Here is a 25,014-nt window from a genome sequence, read left to right on the forward strand (position 1 = left end):
CTTTCAACTTTGCAGTGATATTTCCTAATTTCTTGAAATGTCAGCTCTGGGAGAAATGATATTACCTCATTAGTCTTATAATTAAGGGAGCCTAATATTTTCTATCATAAGAGCTTGTTTAGTTGCTTGTAATTTTTCCAGGCTTTACCTGATGGATGTGAATTTTCCAGAGTTGGTACCTGGCACAAGCCGCCTCTTTCTCCTGGAAGTCAAAAAATGTGGCTCAGAACAATATGAGAAATCCTGTGTGCATGTACTTTGGAGGAAAAGCTTGGTATTTGAAAGGGGAGATTGCTGTATTAACAGTGTGTGCTTTTTTGGTATCTCAGAAAAAAATTGCTTTAAACTAACCAAGCCTATGAAAAATAAAATTGCACTTTATATGTGGTAACTGAAGAGATTCATTAGAATATGACAGCTGCATTCTATATTTCTGATATTTTGGGAAAACCCGGTGAGTGCTTGGAGCCTTCCCCTCAGCACGGAGGGGATGTGCTGGTGACGCCCTTGGTAAACTTCTCTCACTGCTTCTGCGCTGATGTTTACCCACAGCAGACTGCAAACCTGGCATGGATTAAAAGCTGGCTCAGCAGCCCTTTGTCCTGCAGGGATGATGGCAGTGAAGAGTGGCGCAGGAAAGCCTGTTCAGGTTCCCCTGTGCTGAGTAAGGGCAGTGATCACCGGATGGTCATGTGATGAAAGCAGTTGAATAAGACCTTGGAGAGTCTCTCTGTCTCTCTTTCTCTACCTCTTTAGCTTTCCATGCATCTCTCCTTGTCTTCTGTGACAAAGAAGTGAGCAGCTATTGATCTCTGAATAAACTGCTACATACTGTATGATGCTAAATTCCCTGAAAGGTAAGCCCTAGGCATTTCAAATTGGGCCTCCAAAATTAGTAGAAAATGCTTACAATAATGTCTTACTGCCTTAGTCCCTTTCTGTGATGTTTCTCCACTGTAAAAAATATTGTACAAGCAAAAGTGCCACAAAAAGAAATTAATGAATGTTCGTAAAGCATTCGGATATTATAGTCATGAACACTATAATAGAAGCTGCTAGGAAATTAGCCATTCATGTAATTTTATGACTTGTATTGAGAGCAGAGACTAAACAATGCACGGTAAATAAACTCCATTTACGCAATGACAAAACAAAATAGAGGGTAACTATTCAGTGAGCAGCATTCATATTAACACTGTAGGAAGCAGAAGATGTGGCCATGTAATTAAAGATGGTATCGTACTGGATTTTCCTGAAAATGGCTGAGTGGATGCCATGAAAACAATACTTATATTACCATCTCCTAGCTTTGGGATTCTTGACTTTGCAGCTGCAGCTTTCTATGACTGTAGATTCTGAGACATTTAAAATGTAACATTTATATACTGTTGAAGCTTTTCTTTATTTGTTTTAGCTATTGCACAAGCTTTCTGTATTCCAGAAGAGACTGGGATATATTTGGTTTCAGTAGATATACAGTATCTATTTTTCTTTCTCCTCACCCAAGAATGCTCTAATTGAAGTAATTCTTTACTCTCCTTGGTCCAGAAAATCTTCTATTTTCATCATAGCCTAGCACTACAGACACAGTTAACACAATCCAGTTGGTCTACTAGAGGGCCAGCTAACCTGTTTGTCATGATAATTTCTTCTATAATGGAGAGTTCTGGTCAGGTACCAGAATCCTCACAGTGGCTGAAATTTAGCAGTCTCATGAGATTTACCCTAGCATGAGAAGGTAAATCCCAATTGCAAGCACTTAGAAAAATGAGAAGTGAGATGCCCTCATGCCACAAAGTGATGATCCAAGATAGAATCATGATGTCCATTTTAACATCTTCACGTGACTGATTTCTTACTATTTTTTGTGTTATACCTCCATGCTCTTTGAATGACCTTGACATATAGTCCTTCTCAGCAATTTTTCTCCCTTTTCTTCCCCTCTCATTCCTATTGTAATGATCATGGTTTCTATATGTGGCTATACCTTGCTGCTGACTCAGCTTTCAGTATTTTCCCTTTCAGTTGGGCATTCACAAACTTCAGAGTACGTCTCAGACCTCTGCCTTTAGCCTTATCTTACCTGCAGCGTCCTGCAACTTGAATGAGAAACTACGATAATCCCCCTTCATCCCAGCTACAGCTAGTTATAAAAGCAAATTCAGTCACTTCAGATACGACCTTGTGGAGCTAATTCTGACTTTGCTTCTATACATATTAATCTAAGTAAAGGTAGAGGATAAGAGTGGGAATCTGTGCTCTGGTGAGCCCTAATGGAAGTGTGTGACATAGTCAGAACTCCCACATCATTTTCAGTGCTGGACTTCAGTGTGGATAACAGAAGAGCAGTGAGGGATCTGCTGAAATTTCCAAGAAAGCCAAAGATCGTAGCTGGTGTTTGGCTTAGTGATGAAGATCTTATCCATGTCCCAAAGGAGGATGCACATGGAGGCTTTCATCATGAGCTAGAGTTTCTGTTGGAGTAGGGCTTCAAAGGGGCTGTCCAAGGAAAGGATTTGTTGCTAAGCAGCGTTTTGTCTAGCCCATGACTGGGTGGCTCTGGCTAAGGCTCAGCATACACCATGGTTTAGACTAGGAGTTAGTGTGTTTGGGACTTAGGAGAGACCAAGCATAAAATTCCAGGGTAAGATGGGAGCTGGGGGCTGTAAGAGGGCTCCCCAAGGAATATTAGGCTGACAAAAAATGTTTCCCTCTGAGTTTTTTCATTTGGACTGTGGCTGGGAGTCCTTTTGTTTAACTCTGGGTGTTGGATAGTTAATTTCATGAGAGAAACAGATCCTGTAGTTCCCAGAGTAGTTGAGATCCTCTGTTAAATCTTCAGTCTCTACCTCAAGTGAGTGCATCGCACTGATGACAGTGACATCCATCAGTGATTGGAAGGGGATGTTACATTAATGGGAGGGAACAGAATGCAAGGGAAGAAAGCTCATTTTGCATACTCATTTTTAGATGGGGATATTCATGTTTTTTGCTTTTCCACTGGGGTTTCATTTTCTAGGCATGTTGCCAAACACTGGAAACTTTGCCAGTGGTATAGAATTGCAGAACTTTTCCTCTCTATCTTTCTTTGCTTTAGTGATTCTGCCCGAGGCTATGCAGCATACAATACCCTTGGCCCCCGTTACTGTTCCTCTCTTCTACCTTCTAGATTAAAACTTCCTTCCATATCTTCCTGCTATAGGAAAAAAAGTACAGAAATAGAACTATTTTTATTTTACCTGATTTTTATGTAGCAGAGCACAGGGAGACAAAAAGCAGAGCCAGGTAAGTGGGGTTTTGACACTTAAAGATCAGAAGCACACTGCAACCTGGAGGACAGAGAACTTCTGAGCAAAGGCAGTGGTGGAGCCAAGTGACACCATCAACTTCTGTTGAGTTCATGACTCTGTTTTGATTCAAGCTGGACTGCATGGGGAGGCAGGGGTGAACAGAGGTGATATTTCTTAAAAAAATTGCCCTTCAAGAATAACCACCAGCGTTCACATTGATGAAGCTATAACCTTTCCTTTGCTGGAAGAAAAGGGTCATAGAATAGGAGTAATGATACTGTCATGTCAGGGAATATCCCATGACAAAGCCTGCTATGACACATGCGTCCATCGGCTGTTGATCCTGTGGTCAAAAACCTGCCAGTGGGACTGATGATGGATAGGCATGGGATCACTACACTCTGAATGACCTCAATGAACCACACTGGTACTCTGGTATTGGGTATCATCTGCACCATGTAAGACTGTTTATTATAGACCTGTATGAAAGTGATCTTTGCTGTCCCCAAAATCCTCTTATATAAGGTGGCCAGAATTGACCTGGAATTAGCATGGAATTTTTAATGAAGGGGTTCCTGAGAGGTATGAATGATGGTGGAAACAAGGAATTTTGAGGAAGCTGCTTAGAAACAATCCCCAAAAAGCAGATCTGTCATCTTACACTGAAAAGGGAGAAAGAATGGGGTGTTGGACGCTGTTCTGGCCAAGAAAACAAGTTCCTGACGGAAGAGCACTACTACTGTACTAACCAGACAGCTCCTGCTAGAAATGGAAACTTACGCTGAAGTCTGAATGTACTCATCTGTGCCATACCTGGTAATCTGCTAAACCTGCATTGATAATTGTGATCCAAGTGATCTGGCTGTGAGCTGAAGCTCAGAGTGAAACTGTGTATGAATTGCTAATGCAACCTTCTCCTGACCTGTCTGGGGCCAATACGGCTCACTGAAGTCAGAGAAAGTGCTAGTTAAGTAACTTGTGCAATGGATGGCGCTTGATGTTTTAGTCCTGTTTTTCCAAGTGCTCTGTTTCAAAACCTCCATCTAACTTTGAGCTATAAAAACCAAATAGATTTACTAAGAATTGGGTGTTGTTTTGGTTTGACCTTCCTATCCCACAGAACAATGTCTCATGGTGAGCAATTACCTTGATTCATTATTACTCTTTAGAGTACTTTTTCTTCTAAAATACACACTTTCGGATGAAGTAAAATATTAAGACTTTTGAAGCGTAAATTCAATCCCTGGAAATTGAAATAAGCCCTTCACGCTTTATAAAAGGAATTTAAACTTCCATTTATAATGGAAATGGTACTGTAAAATCAGATGTGCTTTTGTTAAAAAAAGTGAAGAACAGATTAAATTATTTGCTTTGAGGTTAAGGGTCTATTTTTTCACAACCAGTATTGCTTTTGGTACTGCATGATTATTATTGCAAACTCAATGACTTTGAACTAAGAATCCTGTACTCAAATGCTATTAAAAGTAATATGGTTTATTAGTTTTCAGATGTTATTCTCAGAGCAGTTGTATTTAGAAATTTCAGAAACGTTCTTTTTCAGTTTTTAGGGTAGACCAATTTTCTTTGGGACTTGAATAGAGTTGAACTTGTACTCTGTCCTCTCATTCCTTTGATTGGAACCTCATACAAGGATTTGGACACTTATTGATTACTTAGTTTTCTACAGTCTAATTAATGAAGCAATTTAATTAATTAGTTGAATTAATTAGCATGTTTAACTAATTAAAATTATTACTAACAAATTCCACCTTTTTAATGAGATTCCTTTCCTTACCAAATATTTATTAAGACCTATTTTATCTAAATCATCTTCAAGTCAGAGGATAGGAATACAATCCAAAATCTCTGGGTTTCATTTTCTTTTGTTAATAAAGCATATTCAGTGTAGGTCAGCACCATCTGTATTTGCCTCTTTTTATTTCCTCTTTATTCATACAAAACCATTCTTCATTCCTCGTGCCTGCTCGGCCGAGGTGTCACCCAAAGTGTTCTCATTTATTTCCTCCATTCCTCCTGGTGATTTCAAGCTTTACAGATACTAAAGCAGTTTGTTGATGACTCCTACTGTACTTTCGCCTCATAATTGACAGATCAAGTAGTTAGCTGAATAAGCAACTTACTTGTGGTGCAATAGCGCAATTGATTTATCTTAAAAGTTTGCATAATAGGTTTAGCTATGATTAATTTAAAAGGAGTTCTCCTATGATGATATGGCATGTTTTTGAAAATAATTTATCACCATTTGCTTCAGATAAGAGGTGGAGCTAATCTTGGAAAGAGCTTCGTATGTTTGTTGGGTGGAAGCTGAATGCCGCCCCAGCTGAAAATGCTGACTCATCTCAGTTTTATTTCCATTTAATTTACACTCAGCACAAAGCTAGATAGCACCCTCAGAGGGGCAAACTAAAACTATTGCTTAAACAAGTCGTTGTAAAGTATAGGGTTTAGTGAGAGAGGAAAAATACATTTTAGAAGGTGTAGATAGAAGTAGATTATTACAGCACAGGCATGTTGAGATGTTTGCAGGGATTTGAGGGACATCTTGGTTTTGTTTGTCTGACAGCAGCAGAGCTGAAAAATTGCCAGTAACTCATTTGAGATACCGACAAGGCAGTGGAATGGGGAAGGCTGCGGAGTGGTTTTTGTCTTGGAACCTAAGAGCCCTTCTGCAGTTTCGGGGATCTCTCACTTTTAAGGTGTTGAGGTGTTAGCACATACCTGCACCTCTGCATAGTTCAAGTGGCAACAAAGGATTTGGCATCAATTTCTACCACAGCAGCCTTGGCAAAATTTCTTGGTGAATTTTTCCGGGGACAAGGCCAGTCTGTCACTTCTGAATTCTTGTTCCCTAGAAATCAGTAGGACTTCCCGTCAGCAGTAAAATCCAGATTTCACTCAAATGTGTAAGCAATATTTTCTAGCAATAAATTTGTTGTGTAGTTCTTGTTGGCTTTTTTCCCCCAAACTATTGGAATTTAATTAGCATAGCACAGATTATCTTTTAGTAAATATGCAGCATGTTTATAAAAGCTAAATTGTCTTCCTGGTATGTTTTGCTGACTGGTAAAATTAATGTTTTTTATTTGTTCAGATGGTATTTTGGCCCACTCAAACGAGCAGATGCCGAAAGACAACTGTCATACCCTGGAAACAAAGCAGGAGCCTTCCTAATTCGAGAAAGTGAAAGTCTAAAAGGCGAATACTCACTTTCAGGTATAGTCTTGTTTTTCGTCTCAAGCAATGTTTTAAAAATTTCTCAGGTGATCCAGACTTTTTCATTTTTGAGAACAATAAAATGTAGTCATGAAAATGAAATTAAGTTCATGATAATATTTCTTTCCCAGGAGATATATAAAGAAAACTTGGCAAGACTCACTTGGGTTTTTACTAACATTTATTTCATAGGCTTTGTTTATTAATATGCTCAGAAGAGAAATTAACTTTCTTATGCTCAGTACTTCTAGCGTTCCAGCTGTCTTAAAATAGAAACTATTTTCATTATTAAAATGCCAAAAAATACATTACAGTTGTACACTACTGTTCAGATTGTTACACAAAATAAAAATTAAACCATGTTGGCAGATATCTGCAGTTTAAGAAAATTAGATTTCTGCTAGAGCACACCCTTAGGTTTATATTTATTTGTTTTCAGGGGCAAAATGATAGGAAGATTGTCAAAGCTCTAACTTAGAATCAGACATACTTCATTGAAAAGTTAGTTGTAAACATCAGTAAAAACTTAGATTTATGATAATGATGGGTTTTGAAATGTAATCCTTTATTTGAAGACTATAGAGGAAGGACAGTTACTTGATAGTAATTTTGCTTACTCACATATATGTACATCTTTTTAATGTCAGAGATATTTGCCATGTTAGATAATAAAAATGATTGTTCATTGTTTTTTTTCTGTGACCGTTTTCTATCAAACTTGTCATGAAAGTGTGAGTCAGGAGTATAATGTTGTCCCTGAGACAACAGGGTTTTACACCCAAACTTCCTAATGTGTTCCACCTTTACAGTTCCATACGCCAGTAAAGACTCTTGATGTTTGTGAATAAACGGTAAGTTGTCACGTGCAGAATTACGTCAGTAAAATGAGAGGTGTCTTGTGCATAACCAGATTCTTTCATATTGGCTCCTCTTCTGCCTGGATGGTTATGTGTCAGTCATCTTCTGAGCAGTACACAGAAACACGTTAAGCAGCTTAATGAACTTTTGACACATTCTTGGTTTCTTTTTCCAAATCATAAAGGGTATATACCTGCAACGTCTTGTGGTAATGGGAAGGTTGCTTTTTATTGCCAAAACAAAGAGATATGTGTTGCCTGTGGACTGAAATACAGGGAAGTTTATGAAATAAATAGGATATTTACTGTTCTGGGAGAGTTCATTCCATAGTCTTTAGTTTGCCCTCAAGGAAGTTTGTTCTTGCCAAGAAGCTCTCATAAGAAAAATAACATCAGCAAGAAATCAGACTGCTCCCAAACTGTGACTGAACTGACCCCTCTGCGCTCGCACTTTTATCCAAAGACTGTATTATGGCTGCAAACCTTTCAAAATGCTTCCCCTCTATATGCCAACTTCAGCTTCCTTCAAGGGTTCTTCATCAGTGAACTGATTTCATCCAAGGACTGGGCGAGACCGATAGCAGCGTGGTGTGATGCCGGGAAGGATAGATAGGCCTGTGTTATCTGCTTACTGCTGGCACTTGAATACACAACACCTTACTAAAAATCAATGAAAAATCTTGTGTTGTGCACCTAGGGGTGGAAATGCAATTTCTTTTCTCCATCTGTAGCCTTCTAGGAAAGATTCAAAATCTTAATTCTTCACCCTCCGTCCTTAATACTCCTCTATCAGGAAGGCAGCATTACCTTAGTTAACCTATGAGGTGCCACAGAGAAAAATCCAAGAGAATGGAAATAAATATTAGGCCAGCATTTGTGGTAGGATGAAATTTGATATTGTTCTTTACTTTTTTTGCTTAGAAATCATGGATAGAAACTATATTCTGTCTGATTTACTATATTTGATTCAATTACAAAAGCTTGTGGTAGACATTTTTCAGGTTTCCTTACAAGCTTAGGGGATTTGATGATGACTGATAACAGCAAGACACAAAATCATCGGTGTGGATTTCTTCCATGCTGGTTTGTTTGATGAAGGAAGGGAAGAGTGGTGCTGAAGAGCACAATATACACAAAGGCAGGCTCCAGCTACAGGAGCCAGCTCTCCTTCATGCACAAACATGGGTTGTTCTCTGAGCATGCATATGTGTGTCATCTCAGATTTATTAAACATTTGTGCTTTTTTAGGAAAAGAAAGAGAATAAACTCTGAAGCAGTCTGTAGACAGTGAGTATTAATGGCATCATTTACCACTGCATCTATATCTTTTAGAAGCTTCCCAAACTTGAACCTAATTTAGCCTCAACATTCTACTTCATCCTGAAGAGCTAAATATTATTTGCTGTTTACTGAATAGGCTTGACTAAATGGTTTCTGTTTGTGTTGTGCAAGTTTTTTTTGCTTCCAATCTAATAGTATAGGACATAGTGGTCCAGACATTGTATGTCCATAATCTCATTACTTATGTCTACTTTTGGGAGAGCTAGTGCAGTCTAAAGCAAATGATGAACTGGATTGTACTGTGGGGAGAATTAATTGGAAGGAAGGTTGTTTAGTCCACCAGATGCTATGGAGAAGGCAGTTTTTTTGACTCCTCTTTGTTCCATCAGAAGGAATTATGAACCACTAAAAACTGAGGCAGAAAAGCAGTGTTTTCTTGAGGAATAGTGGTTCAGGAGCATTTCTTTTAACAGCTCTTGGATGGCTTCTTTCTCTCCATGGTAGCTGATACACTGATAGGGGAGAAGTGAAAACATAATATTTTGGAATATATCCCTAATTTGTGTTTCTAATTTTTTCAGTGCAGAAAGAATAGACCCCTGAACTCCCTTCCTCTGTAGAACTGGTTGGGTTTGCTCTACGTGCTTTTCTGGTTTGGTTTCACTCCAGGGTAGATGATAATAACTAGAAGAATGACAACCTGGCTTTCAGAATTAAGGTCTTTAAGAAAATACTGTATCTGTCTGTCCAGCCAAACATTTAAGTATAATAAAATTAAAAAGGAAAAGAAGTAGAAAAGGAAGAGAGATTTTTACCCAAGCACCCATAAACTGGTTTTATGACTTCCATGCTTGTTTTCATACTCATAGGCAATCTATAAGAGAGTTAATGTTAATGAGGGAGACAAATGGATGTCCTTAGGAGAAAAAAAAAAAAAAGAAAAAGAAATGAACCGTACCTTTCATTAAAATGGCACTTTTCACTTCTAACTTACTTTGATGAGAAAACTCACAATTTGTAAAATTTACATGATAAATGACTATTTAAATTAAAAACAAGAAGTCATATTCAGCAAGGTTTTTCTCGACTGTGAATGGTTAAATGGAAAGCACATCAAACTAGATAGGCCACTGAGATGTGTTGCTATAATTTTAAAGTGTTTGACATTTTAAAAATAGGTTTTCCCATTTTAAAAATGCACATGTTGTCGACAGATTTTTATGTTGATGACTCCAGCATCTGGTGTGAAATGTATTAAATTTTAGACATGTTGGTGCCATCTTAGACATTGCCTCTTTTTAATTAAAAGCCATAATTTAGATGTGCTCAGCTTAATTGAGTGTCATTGCCAATGATAGCAGGAGGCTCTATACTTCCCCCCTCACTGAATAATGGCATCTGAAAGACTGATTGCATTAAATGACAATGTAAATGGTTTGTGTTTTCCTCCATTTTTTTCCCTGCTCCTAAAAAAAGATTGTGTGGTTTCCTCTAGGCCAGATTGGCTTTCAGCATAGGAAGGAAAAGGTAATAGTTTAAGGCAGCAGGCTGGTAGGAGTGGCAAAAAGATGGCCGTAGCAGGAGAACAATTTTGAAGCAGCCCCTGCTCCCGTTCTGTGCTGGTGAGGGTGACCTCATAACCCATCCTCCTCCCACATCCACCCTGGGCATGGAGACCAGGCACAGCTCCTGCCAGCAGCGCTGCACGGTCCCTGCTGGGGAAGGACTGCTGATAGGAGAGATGTTGGGACACTGATGGTAACGGTGCCTTCCTGTCTCCACGACTCATTTGGTGAAGATGTTGATGCCACCATAAAATTGAGTTTTGCTGCCTTGAGAAAGGACTAGTAAATTGTTTTGTTCTCATTATTGGGGTGGTGAAATGTACTCCTGCATGGCCCAGCCTTAGGAAGATGGGAAACAGGGAGAGGGGAATGCTTCTGTTAAAGTGAAGCCGTGCAGAAATCTAATGGGGAGCAGTGATTCTTTTGGGAAGGGAAAGTTGATGAGAAAAACATTGCAGTCTTTACCCCTAGTTGCTGTCAAACTGTGTGAAGCTGAAGTTGCAACCCTGTCCTGTTCCATGGTCTGGTGTGGATGTAGGGATGGCTGCAAGCACCGAGGGGGTTACGCGTGGCTCTTCCCTGAGTGACACGTGCTCTGTGTCTTGTTGGGCAGAGGAGCTGTGTGATGCTGCAGCTCTGTGAGCGTGCGGTGCGGGACTCCTACAGCCAGACTCAGCCCTGGGGTACGAGTAAACAGTCCCCTGTCAAATGCTGCCCTAAACCTCAGCTGTTTAGCACAAGCAAAGACAGTATCAGTGCGGAAATTGGGTCCAGATTCATCATAAGCCAATCACAAGGCTTCATGCAAGATTCATTTAAGAATTTATAGCACATCCTTCAAACCAACTCTCACATTATCATTAGCTGCTTCACAAGTAATAATTATAATGCTGCTAATAAAGACAGCAAGTAATGAAACTACTATCACTTGTGATATACTGGTGAGACTGGATTAACACAGGCATCCTTTTGGCCTTTTATTCATCATAAATAGCAATTCATTTGGCCAGAAGCATTTTACTGTGAGCTTTGGAAAAGTCACTATATTTCCAGTCTGTTGTTACTGAATTACTCTTTCCCTCATTTTGCTTTAGCCACATTTCCAAATGGTACATCAAAAAAATCGATATGCATTTTGTAATTAAAAAATACTAATTAAGAGGTGTTAAATTAAAAAGAAATGGCATTTGAAAAGCGTGATGTAATTATCTCTATATTATGGAGTTATATTTACAAATATTCTTGTTTCTGGTCCTCATGCAGAGTTTTAGGTTGGTAAATCAGGTCTCTTGAAATATCACCTGTGTCAGAGAGAAAATCCCCTGCTGTTTTCACTGGCTCCTGTGTGCCCTCTGGTGGTCTGGAATGACAATTGCACAGTAGAGCAGAAAGCTATTTGATCATACCTGACAGTACTTAAGGAACGAGAGATTTTTCTTTTTAACTTAATTCATTAAATAGTAAGAGAAACGATACTTAACATCAGCTTTGTTAATTGCACAAAACCCATAATTTTCTATATTTTTTTCTACATGCAATATATAGCTGTATATTCTTCTGTTAGTATAACCAAAGCAATTACCAAAAATCATGCAGTGCTACAATATCAAGGATCTATCAGCTATAATATCTCCAGGGAAGAGAAATAATATTTTTTTAGATAATTAGATTTTTTGAATGTAACAGACTGAGGCTGCTTCAAGGACTGAAAAATAGTTCCATTAATTTATTGAACTAAGAGTAGCCACAAGTCAACATGACTAAGTTGAATGTGTTTGCTGGAACTAAAAGGCATACTGGAGGTAAACAGCAGAAAGCCTTTCCCCTATGCCTCTGTTTGGCTTTTTGGACTTCCATCTTGCGTGAGGGGCCTGAGAAGTGCACAGTCATGGTAATTTCCCGGATTGATGGTTGTGGAAGGAATCACTTGGCCTATTGGAAAGGTGTAATGTTGGGTGATGACCTTGATGGCAACCAGAGCATCAGCCTCCCCTTGAGAGGTCTCTCCTCGCACATCATTGACAATCACTGTATATTTTCATTAACTGCAGGGTGGGCTAGCCCTCTGGTAGAAACTAAATCAGTTACCCCTCGGTATATAACATAGTCTCTCCATTGTCCATTGGAAATGGACAGCGATGCCTCAGTCATGGAGTATCATGCTAAATGACACCCCATGAGACACTACCAGCTGGTTTTGGTGCCTTAAAAGATTGAAAATATGAGCTGCCTCACAGAAGATATCTTCATGTATTTTTGTGTCAGCTCTTATGATGCAAGCAAGAATCTCAGAACCTGAATGGTTGAAGACCAATAGACTAGATAAGTTAAAATGTCTAAACAGTGGGCTTTGGTTTAAAAGAGATTTTGTAGAGTTTTTGTCTTTGAAACTATAATAATTTATTTTAAAGTCCTCATAAATACATTTAGGAAAATTATGATGGTTTGGCTGTAAGTTATGTTGTGCCATTGCTATAATTCCTGGAAACTTAATATATTTAAATCTTCTCAGTTTTTGATGGTGTATCTGTGAAGCACTACAGGATCAGAAAGCAGGATGAAAGAGGCTTTTACCTAACCATACGGAAAACTTTCAAAACTCTGCATGAATTTGTTGACTATTACAGTAAGAACAGTGATGGCCTCTGCATGGTGCTTGGAAAGCCATGTATAAAGGTAAGAGTGGATGCTACATTATGCAACGTATTTTTTTTCTAAGCTAACTCAGAAATCAGTCAGCCGGTGTTAACCCCGTATCTGCTTCTGCCATTTAAAAATGTTGATGATCTACTTATTCTCAGGAAGTTCTGGTTAGTGCTACAGTTTCATTCTTGAAGTTGACATGTTAATAATAAAATACTGTGCCATTTTGAACAAATCATCATGTGGCTGGAGGAGAAAATATGCCAAATCATGATTTATGAATTCTTTTCTATAAATGTGTATGGAGGTGAAATCTCCAACTTCATAACTCTAGCTGTCCATAAGTAATTACTGAGACAATACTACAAGGTTCAGGCAAGCAATGCGTCACTTTTCAAAAAGCTTGCTAGAGGCATGTTTCCGAATTTTTACTTTTAATGGCAGGATAGTTTCTTTAGAGAATTTCTTATTTCTAAGAAAAAGTACCCAGGGTGTGGGCTCAGATTACTTTATCATGTGCATGTACTCCAAGGAAGCATTACTTATATCAGTTGTGACTTTACATGACATAGTTAAAAATGACTTGCATATACTGTTGAAAAAATATCAGAAGTTTCAATTACTATGTTATTTATTTTCTTTTACCAGGTACAAATTCCTAGTACTTTCGATTTGTCATATAAAACGGTGGATAAGTGGGAGATAGACCGGAAATCTCTGAAAATGGTAAAAAAATTAGGATCTGGTCAGTTTGGTGAGGTATGGGAAGGACTGTGGAATAACACCACCCCTGTGGCAATCAAAACATTAAAACCAGGTATGTGAATTACTCTTAAATGCTCATAATATGAAATGTTAGCAAGGGTGCTCCTTTACTTTTTAAATGCTACTGAGAAGAAAGCCTGTCCATGTATAAAATCATTCTTAAAATCCATGCACTTAAACATGAAAATTGCTAAAGCTCGAGATCCAGGTATTCTTTGGTATTTTGAATTACAATTTTATACAGTTTTCTGTTTCTGTTATGAGCTGAACTCATTCACCATCTGTATTACATAAAAAGGCAACCCCAACAAGGGGTTTGGTACAATATTGCATGTATGGAATTGAATGACTACATTTTGTCTGTAGGTGAAGTAATCAATTTACTACTGGTTTGTCATCTGTAGAATTTATTCTAGCGATTAGATGCTAATCATAATGATTCTTTGGTAATATAGAACATATATGATGTTAAGTTTGTATTTAAGAAGTGCTTAATCTTAATATTGATTGAATACAATTTCTTTGAATAATAATTTGAATAATAATTTCTTTGAATAATGAATAAAACAGCTTTTAAGATTTTTCTTAATTATTTTTCATTAACTTCAAGTAATTTGTGCATTTTAAGTTGACAACATAAAATATCTGCCAGCAGTTGGCAAGAACCACATAGATAAGAAAGGTATATGGGGTGATAGACATGTTTTTTAAAAACTGATAAGAGTACAATAAGTTGTTGTTAATTGAAAAAGCTTCTGCTGGACAGTAATGATCATGTTTCAGGAAGCAGAACAGATTCAGATCTTTGATTCTGAAGAACAATTAAATATACTTGAGCCCTGCTTGAATGGTCTCCTGAACACAGAGTAATTTAAGCATGTGTTTGAGTGCTATCTTGTATCAGGATATTGTTTGTGTTTTGGAACTTGCAGATTGAAAGCAAATAAGCACCTTTTTTTTTTTTTTTTTTTCTGCTTAACTGACATTAGAAAAACTGCTCAGACTAAAGGCCTTTTATAATTCATGTGAAGACAGCATACTGTTTTTTCAGTGAACTGGTACATCTCCCTAGTGGCCCAGTAAACTCAGAAATCATCTTCAAATCTCTCCGTCCATTTCTCTTTCCTAAGACAGTATCCACTAAGCCTATACCTTTTGTGACAGGGATCCATGTGCTTATTATTATTGACTTCTGAAACTACAGGCCTCAAACCAGTGTTTTTCTCCTGATGCCTGACCTGAATCATTCTGCAGTACAAGCCCATTACTTCTTGTCTTATACTAAAGAATACCTATTATTTTCTTCCTTGTTACAGCAGTGTTGTACGTACTAGAAAACTTTTATCAAGTTCCTCTTCGGTCTTATCTTCCTTAGGTTTAACAGCTCAACTGGGTTCTTCATGTAGCTCTCATGTTTTAGATGTCCCATTGTTTTCAGGAGATCTTTACTGGGCTGTTTGAAGTGGTAACCATACTTTTTTCCAAGTATGATGCTAACAGGAAGAAAAAGTCTAGATGTTTAAAGACAGGGATTTGCTTCATGTTTCTGACGTGTTTGCTAGTCCTTTGTGCAAACAGTCCGATGTGATGCATGCCTTTCTTCTCCATGTGACAATTTAGCTCTTCCTTCTGTGCAATGGGGACAGTACATATTATCCGTTCTATCTGAAACAAATTCCTATTTTAATAATGGATTCAGTTAAAACTGACAAGACTATCCAGAAATAGATGAAATACTAGTGGCAAATTCCAGCAACAATTTACCTTCTTTCCTTTCCCTTTTCCCTTTTCCCTTTTCCCTTTTCCCTTTTTTCTTTCCTTTTTCTTTTCAATGCTGATCAGCTGAACAACTGCTACTATTACTCTGCCTGAAGAAAAGGAAGGGTTAGTTAATTTTATATCTGAAACAGATTTTAATGTGTTTAAGGCCAAGCTGATCTGTAGAGATCCCTTCTTTGACTGTTCAATTCATTATCCTTTCCATATCTTGCTGATAAAGCACATGGAGAACACAGTACTTCTAGTGCGACATGAGCAGGAAAAGAAGGTGGTTTTTTTTTGTTTCTATAATAATAGAGTGTCCTGAGAATGCACTTAAAGAAGACCATAAATAAAAAAAAAAATCACATAAATTTTTCAGTTAGCTAAAAATTAAATTTTACACTGGAATAAATGTACTATTTACATACAAACTAGCACAGTGCAGAGGCGGAAGCCACTTCAACTGTGATACTTTTTGTAGTATCATAGTTCTCCTGGGAAAAAGGCCTTGATTAATCAATACTTTTTCCATCTTTGTTTTTTTTTTCATTCTAGTCTGCCTCATATTAAGGTCAACAGTAGTAGTCTCATTGATTTCACAGTGGGTTATATTGAGTTAGGGCAGTCACAAGCCCCACCAAGGATGCAATGACTGAATACTGGAGAGTGTGATCTAATACTGTGATAGAGAAGTCGTGCATTGCACTTTGTGATGCTCAGGATGAAGACTTTGATTCTCAAAGCCATCTTTATACATTGTATAGGAAGTACTGGACCTCTTATCACTGTACTCTGTGAACTAACTTGTTCTACAAAAACAGTTCAAACAGTCTCAAATGGAAGCATTTAACCTTCTAGCATACCTCTCTAGGGAATTACCCTCTTCTACACAATGCTCTTCACTACTTGGAGTGCCTTGCTGTAATCAGTTAGCACATTGGTTTTCCATAGCTTGTTCTCATCATTACTCACAAGGAATAACATTTCAATAATTAAAGAAAAAACCCCAATGCCCTCACCCTAATCTGAATAATAAATTCTTAGCTTGGTACTAATAAAATTTTAGTGAAGTCTACATCTGGTAATTTTATTCATCGTAATATAAAGATGATAAGTGAATGGAAAACATAGTAGTTCATGAGTAATCAAGAAATGAATCATGTTAGATGTTGATGATTGAAGGTTCCAATATTCACATAGACAATATTTCAGGCTCGAAGTGTGACACACTGCAAAATGATCGTCTCCTGTTGCTTGGCTTGAAGGTCTAAATCAGTTGTATTTACATTGTGGAAGGGGGAAATATTTTAAAGCAAAGTCTTTTTGCTAAGCTACTTTACAGTGTAGGCTCACCGGAGAAGAAAGTCATCAGAGCAACAGAGGAGTGTGATAAACTGTAAGTGATCTGGCAAATATAGGGGATTGAGATAGAGAGGGTTCTGTTAAAATGGCTTTACCACCAGAGAAATTGTGGAACCATGCTCCCATTTTCAAGCAGAAGCAGATTAATGAAGTAAGGTAATCACACAGCAAACAATATAGAAGAGCATAATGCAATCAGAACAGTGTAGATTTATAGGTCTGAAGGCCAGAAGGGATTTCTGGTAGTTGAGTTTTTCCATTGAGTGTTATTTTGCAGTGTAAATCTGTCCTAGTTCATGAATACTTTGCTGTTATATGCCATTACATTTCACTTCTCTGCTGAGACATAGTATTTATATTTAATCAAAACACAGCTTGTTCTTGACTAGATAATAACTAGAAGTCTTCTTGTCCTGAGATGGAGGCACGGAGAGAAGTTGCCTTTGCTGTCTTTGACAGTTTGTATCAGTGCTATATCAGCACACCTATAAGAACGTGGGCCTAATTTCTCATCTGGATTTACCTGATGTCTTCTCTTTAACCCTTGTTATGTCTTCTTGTAATAAAATAAAAGCCTTCTTGTATACATTATGTTTTCTTTCCATTCTGGAGTATATGCAGAGCAAATTAAACCAATTTTCAATTGTCTTTAGAAAGGCTAAATGTAGCTTCTTGTTATATGGTGCTCTCCCCATTTTCCTGGATTTACATTAATTTCTAGCTATTCCTACTGAAAGGCTTAAAATGCTCTTGTTTACGTAGATGACCTTCCAATCTGTAGGAAAAAAATAAATTCCTAGAATTCTGGTGAGATGGCAATGATGGACATTTTCCAGAGCCAGTTCTCACTTGATAAAAATGTGAGATTCCTGACTTGTGAGTAATTAGGGTATTCAGAAAGCTGTTTTCATTCCAATTTGGAGCAAGAGCCAATTTTTCAGATATTGCACACAAACTGGAAATTTCACAAGTGTTTCTTTCAAAAAAATTGATGCGTAGTGTAATAGCTACATTTTTCCTATTTTTAGGCATCTAACATCTTAGATATATCAGGCTTTTTTAATAATTAGTGGGAAGAAATAAGCATTTGACATGTTAGATAAATCATACTATAGATGAGAAATGTACATTACAATGAGAGAATAATATGTTATTAAAGCATGTTTCCTTCCCATGATTACAATGTCTGGACAACTAGCTCAGATCTAGGTGCCTGAATAATTGCCTATGGTTTGGAGGAGGTGAGTCCAGCTACCAGCAGTGTTCTGTAGTTCCACAGAATAGTAACAAAACTGAGGAAAACGTCAAGCTGCTGGAGCTTCTGAGACATTAAACTGGTTAGCCTGGGAGCCCTCTGACCAAGAACTGCAGAGGGGTTGGGGTTCCTAAGAAACCTATGTTCCTGTGTCCGTCTGTTGATGAACCTCGTAGAGTGTAATTTCACCCCCTGCCTTTATGACTATGTAGTATCTAGTTTAACCAGCTTCAGAGTTTGGGAGTTGCAATCCACTGGTTATGGACAACAAGGCTCCACACATAACCCTTATGGACCATGGGGGAGATTTTGCAGGAAAAATAACGGGACCAGAGATGTTTTCAAATTTTATGAACCATCCTTTTTCTATGGATTCCTGTTTCTGCTAGCAGTTTATTTTCCATCTCCAAACATCAGAAGGTGAAATCTATTGATCGAGAACCACTTTTCCCCCTGACTTTTTAGACTTTTTTCAGAGCCAGTGGTGGATTATGGGGACCTTCAAAATGTCAGACAACTAGTCTGTGATGTTTATATTTATATAAGATTTCTATTAACCTTGCAGGAAGAGTCACAAGACTCATAATTACACTACAGTCTTTTAATTAAAGTAATACCAAGTATAATCTTTTATATCTTTCATTAATACAACAATATTTAGAACTTTTGGTTGTCCTAAACCTCATTTGTGAGTGTGAGACAGGCAGTCATTAAGCTAAAAATCATAAATCTTGATCTTTTAATTAATACTAACTTTCTGTGTCATGTCACCACTTCCTGGTGTTATATTCAGAGGTGGCACTGTAGCGTTTTGTCCCCCTGAGACAGTACGCTCCTTTGCAGAGGATACAGATGGTGGTCATGTTCTGCCATCTCCTACTCTTCTTTGTTTCCCTTTTACCTTCTCTCCTCTTCCCCTTTTCCTCTTCTCCCCTCATTATTTCTGGCAATTTTAGTTCACTCTCTTATTGTTCCTCCCACATACATTCCGGGAAGCATGGCACAGGAAGAGGAGACCCCAGCACTGGTAAGACAGCCTATCAGATATTTGCATCAGATGTTTACATCCCCTCTTCAATAATCATAAACATCCAGAGATTTGAGTTTCCCAGTTTCCCTCATCCTTGATCTTCTATCCAGCTGTTCGTACTGTGCTCCTTGGCATCTCCAAAGTGGGACCTGGTCCAGATGAAAAAATGTCAGCGGAGCGGGAGGGTTTTTGTTTTTTTTTTTTTTTTTTTTTTTTTTTTTTTTTTTTTTTTTTTTTTTTTTTTTTTTTTTTTTTTTTTTTTTTTTTTTTTTTTTTTTTTTTTTTTTTTTTTTTTTTTTTTTTTGGGGGAGAAAAAAAAAAAAAAAAAAAAAAAAAGTTCTAGGAAAAATATTAAACCCCCAGCACTGGTAAGACAGCCTATCAGATATTTGCATCAGATGTTTACATCCCCTCTTCAATAATCATAAACATCCAGAGATTTGAGTTTCCCAGTTTCCCTCATCCTTGATCTTCTATCCAGCTGTTCGTACTGTGCTCCTTGGCATCTCCAAAGTGGGACCTGGTCCAGATGAAAAAATGTCAGCGGAGCGGGAGGGTTTTTGTTTTTTTTTTTTTTTTATTTTATTTTTTATTTGTTTATTTTTGTTTGTTTGTTTGTTTGTTTTGTTTTTTTTTGTTTTGTTTTGTTTTGTTTTGTTTTGTTTTTTAATTCTGCGGGGAAGCTAAAGAGTTACTACTTCCCTGCTCTGTTTGGTGCTCCCCAGGATGTCCATGATGGATTTCCTTCTCTACTTGCCCTCTGATTATGCAATCTGGTTTTAATACTCTCCTATATGCTATCCCAAATTAGTGTTTACATTGAAAATAATACTCCTTCAGAGGAAAAGCCCATGACTGCATTTTCATATGTCTATAAAACCCCTTATCTTATGCAGTAATCCTAATATCAAAGGAAACCTAAGTTCCTAACTTTACAGGAGCATGACTGAGTACACAGTTACTTTAGACAACAAGTGAAAATATAGAGCAGAGTGCATTTGTAACTGTCCAATGTGCTACCAAGACCAGATTTCCACAGGGAATATACAGGTGCATAAACGTGAACCATCCAGCCTGTGTTGAAGAACTGCATTGCATGAACCAATGGTAGGCTTCTTCAAGCTTCTGTCAGTGAGTTGCTTAAGCGTTTCAGCAGTCCGGTAAAGATACTCCAGCTGGGTTTAAAAGTTGAATGCACATTAGTATTTCTAGGCCACAGTGATTAAAACATATGCATCCTAGGCTAGAAAGCAAAGAAAGAACTATAGATTTTGTTGAAACAATCTGTTGATCACTGTGACTATAAACAAAAAGAAGTAGTAATGTGATGCTTTCATTCAGATAATCCTCTCACTTGTGCACTGGTGTTTGACTCTGCTTTGGAGACATCTGTGATATTTTGCCAGCCAAAATGTAGCAATCGATGTGTGAACGAAAAAACAAAACACAAGAACATCTTTGTTGTTAGGAACAGCTCTGACTTTTGAGTTGTTGACCTAAAATCATCAGAGAGGTGTAGGGATCAGCAAATAGGAAAATGGTCTAGAAGCCAGCAATTGCTATTTGGTTGTTCTTGGGTCTGCACTGTCTTGCTATAGGTCCCTGAACATGTCATTTCACATTTATGTTTTTATTTCCTCACTAAGGCATTGTTTTTTCTATTTAAGTGGAAATCATTGCAGCAGGGGTTTGCACTTTGTCCTATGCTGAGTGTGATGGATTCTCTAGAACCTATTGTCTGGGATAACTTGCTTCTCCAACTGTCAGCATGCAAAGCAGACATCTATCATCACCAATTAATCGTATCTGAAAAAGTTCCTTATGCCTGTTCAAGTTGACAGATGCATTTGTCATTATCATATTGTGAAGCATCTCTCAAGCTTCTCTTTGTGCATGGAAGCTGCCCAAGCATGATTTTTTTTTTTTAGGAGGCTTTCTCAAAATAGTCTCTGGGTTGGTACTGTCAGTGAAGGTTTTAATAATATTTTCAACTCTTCAATATGTCAGCTCTCTTCAGTGCATATGCAATGTAAAAAGATTTCCACTCAGGAAAGTCTCACGATTTCCCTGAACAAAGATATTCTTTTATTCAATTTAGTTTAATGCATAACCTTACACTAACTTGTACATTCATTTCTGTATGGCGAGAAAGCTGCTTGAGGACTGTCAGATACCTATCTCATTCTCCTGTTAGTGTGAATAATTTACACTCAGTTTCTTGTGTTACCAAGAAATTATACTTTTAAATGTTATTTCTTTATTATGCATAAACTTTTCAGAAGATCACAGTACTCTGTACATAAGTTCATTTTGTATAAACTTACTGAGAAGACAAGATTGCTCTGAAGTACAAGGTTACTTTGAAGTCATTGAAAGTTGCAAACAAAGGGTCTCTGGAGGGACTTATCAAATATTTAAGGACCCCTTGCATTTAGGCCAGTGGAAAACATGTAAAAATAACCGGCCCTTCTCTCTTACTAATTTCTAAATTATCAGTGTTTACCTTATAATGTGAAGCTTCCTAAATTCTAGAACAAAACATTTTCAGAAAAAAAGTAATCAGAACTGATATACCTGCTTTAAGTAGGATTAAATTAGAGGTGACTTCTGGCAAAGCAGCACATCGTAGAACACATCAAAGAATCATATTCTTACGATTTTATTCTTAAGAAGGACTTTGACATGTACAAAAACATTTTTCATTCAAAAACCAAATTGCTAAAACCGTGTTTTCTTTAGATACTGATCAATCTACCCCAAACCAGCATCTTACACAAGGAATACTTGTTGTTTCAGTAAAGCCTTCTGTTAACTAGCTGGTTCTTGGTCAAGTGGTTTCTATGTACACGAATGTGCTCTTCATGCCATGTTTACCACTTACAGCTGAAAATATATACTTCATTAAAAACACAGGTAATTCAACTACAAACTAAAAAAACCCCAGTTATTTGAAACTTCATGTGGCATATATTTTATATGCTTCATTTACATAAACTTCCTCAAAGAAATGTATTGTAACTTCTTTGCCACTATTGTGACAGGTTTTATCTAACTAATTTGTAACAAGCATGTTCTTCTGTTTTCAGAGGCAGTTTTTACTTTGCTTATCTAGTTGCTAAAACGTAATCTTAGAAAAAACACTGATAAAGACACTTTTACATTTTTTTAGTTAACATCCAGTCCACTTAGTAACTAGAGTATAAGAGCTGGGGCTGGGGGGGGCTGGACTATTTGGTCACTATCTGCTACTGGTGGTATTTTAAGAGATAAACTAAGTAAAACTGAAGGTTACATTATGCTCTTTAAAATATGCAGGAAATACTTATTGATATTTGTCAGTGGTTTGTTAGTATTTTTATTAGCTACTTTTACAGCGTAAAGAAGGAATTGCTGCTATTCAGCTAATAGATTATTTTCCTCCTGATCAATTTATTGGAAGTTGTCAGATATGAAAAACATGTTGTTTGGTTTCAGTTTGTTGGAAGAAGTTTATAGCAAGATTAAACCGAGAGATTCCTTGTCAACAAAATTTGATGATGGGAACAAATCAGACTGTCATTTTCTATAGTGTGAAGAAATCCTGTATAATGATCCACAGAGGGCAGGTGATTTGGTAGACCCCAAGTTAGCAAATACTTTATCCTTTGTAGAATCAACATGACAAATTTTGGCACCGCTGTTAAATCACTAGTCACGCTTACACATTTACCTTTGAAGGCAGAATTTCTTGCACCATGCGGCTTCTCTGTAGACTTTAGGGTGATTTCCACACCAAAATCATATGTCTTGAAAAGGGTAAACAAGGGACCACAATATTAAAGCGGTATCAAAGTGAGTCCAAACACTTTGAAGAGTACCCCAGGTTTTTGGGTTTGGGAAGTGGAAAGTTGAATTAAATCTGTAAAAATTGTGGTGCTCTAAATAGGAAAAGGACATGGTGTTAGCATTACAGATACTTGTTTTTTTTCTACCTCGCTGTCATAATCTCTGCTTTATCCAGACTAAGTATGAGTCATATACTTTTCATGCAGGCCCCCACTTTCCTCTGAGAGTGACAATAGGAAATGGCCACAGCATGTACCTGCTGAGGAGATGTATTATTGGCCGCTATCCATTTATTGATGGCATGGAAATCCATTACCTTTCACCATTGCTCCTAATAGCATCCTACAAAATATTGTCAAATTGGACCCTGTGGAATTGCCAAGGAAAGAATGAGGACACCAGAGAGAGGAGTATCTGTCCCTTGCAATAATCTTTGCTCTCACAAGTTGCAATGTCAAGTGGCTGTTTTTTCATAAAGTCTATGTCAGAAGCATTTCTGAGTCAGTCGTCTTGCATTGATGTACTCATTGTGTTTTGGGAAGTAGGTTGGAGCACTTTTCAGGAGGCAGCATTCAAGGCAGGTGTATAACAGATTTTCTGATGAAGTTTTATTGCTGAGCCATTTAGCATCCTCCCAGCATTTCACTTCATTTAAACAACCATGTTTGGAACAGAGCCAAACTCCCAAATGAACCTTGTTGGTTACCTAATGTTAAAAAAACATAAAATAAAGACTCCTACTCTTGCAGCCTTAGCTTCTCAAATGATTCTGCTTACACTAAGAAAAGAGGTTTTATTTAAACATGGCATACAGCAGACTAGACTTGGGTCGATTACTTTTTTCCCAAAAAATTTACTGTAATCTTTTCTTAATGAAACTGTTTTGATTCAAGAAGAAGAAACATTTGGGTAGTTGGATAATTTCACATTTGTTTGTGACAAGTGTTTGGTGTTATTTACCATCTTCCTCAAACATCTGGGAGTATCCAAACACTACTGGATCATCTATAGAGAAAGCTTTTCTTCCTTATTTCTGCATGTTTTTTTGGAATCAGTGCCTTATTCAGAATGTATGAGCTCTAATCCTAAATTTGCCACTGACCTAAGCTCCCTGTGCCATTTCTGTATTGTTTCTTTGACATAGCTTATGCATTGATTCACTTTGTATATGAATACAACTAGAGATATTGTGACCTTCTGCAACATTTAAAAAGTTTGGATCATAAGCTGTTAAGATATTTCTGCATTAAGGGACTGAAAAATTACTGTTACATCTGTGCATACATTGGTATTTCTAATAAGGTTGTTCCAGATGACTATGAGATATATATGTATTTGTATATTATGTGAATGTTGTAAATAGGTATTTGTATTTTTGTATATAAGATGCATACATCCACTCTTTAGATCTGCTATAGTGATTTAAATGCTTTCAGGCTTTGATTGCTGAAGCAGAAATAACAGTGCAAAAAAATTCTTATTGCAGCACTATTTTTCTGTCAGAAATTTTATGTTCGTTACCTAGGCACTCTTACTTCAGTTTCTGGCCATTTCGTTAACCAGTTGTAACATAATTGTTTGCTTAAATTATATCAGTTAACATTCTAGCCTCACTTTTTTCTGCCTGGGGGAGGCCTGGGGGAGGTTAATTTTAGCCTTTATATTTCCGGTGGCTGGAACACATATGTTCCTTGTCCCTGTGCAACTGGCATGTTTCACTCATTAACTGTTTATTTCAGCTGTGCTGTCTGTTTTCTGTGGGAACTGTGAAGATTTGAGATGCTAATGTACTTTGAAAGACAGAAAACAATCTCAGCTATTCCCTTAAGACTGTCAGGCTGGTAGGAAGGCCTTTAATAACCTGAGCTTATGTTTTGTTATACACTGTTGTTTCAGGTTCAATGAATTCAAAGGACTTTCTGAGGGAAGCACAAATAATGAAGAACTTGAGACATCCAAAGCTTATACAACTCTATGCTGTCTGTTCTTTGGAGGACCCAATTTATATTATTACAGAGCTGATGAGATATGGAAGTCTTCTAGAATACCTTCAAAGTAAGCAAATGACTATAAAATAATTTCAAGGGGTGCCACAGCTGTCAGTTTAGTAAATACACTAACATAAAAGATAGAAGTACAAGACTCT

The 25,014-nt window shown here is 37.3% G+C and overlaps 1 protein-coding gene across 1 annotated transcript in view; it reads left to right on the forward strand.

The window, feature by feature from the left end:
* Positions 1–25,014, forward strand: part of FRK (fyn-related Src family tyrosine kinase) — a 51,004-nt gene that overhangs the window by 15,315 nt on the left and 10,675 nt on the right. Inside the window, exons 2-5 of the mRNA XM_014964789.1 lie at positions 6,403–6,524; positions 12,740–12,903; positions 13,519–13,687; positions 24,765–24,923. Coding sequence (XP_014820275.1) covers positions 6,403–6,524; positions 12,740–12,903; positions 13,519–13,687; positions 24,765–24,923 — 614 coding nt within the window. The remainder of the gene's footprint in view (positions 1–6,402; positions 6,525–12,739; positions 12,904–13,518; positions 13,688–24,764; positions 24,924–25,014) is intronic.

Source organism: Calidris pugnax, unplaced genomic scaffold (genome assembly GCF_001431845.1).
Source record: "Calidris pugnax isolate Ruff unplaced genomic scaffold, ASM143184v1 scaffold219, whole genome shotgun sequence".
Classification (NCBI taxonomy): Eukaryota; Metazoa; Chordata; class Aves; order Charadriiformes; family Scolopacidae; genus Calidris; species Calidris pugnax.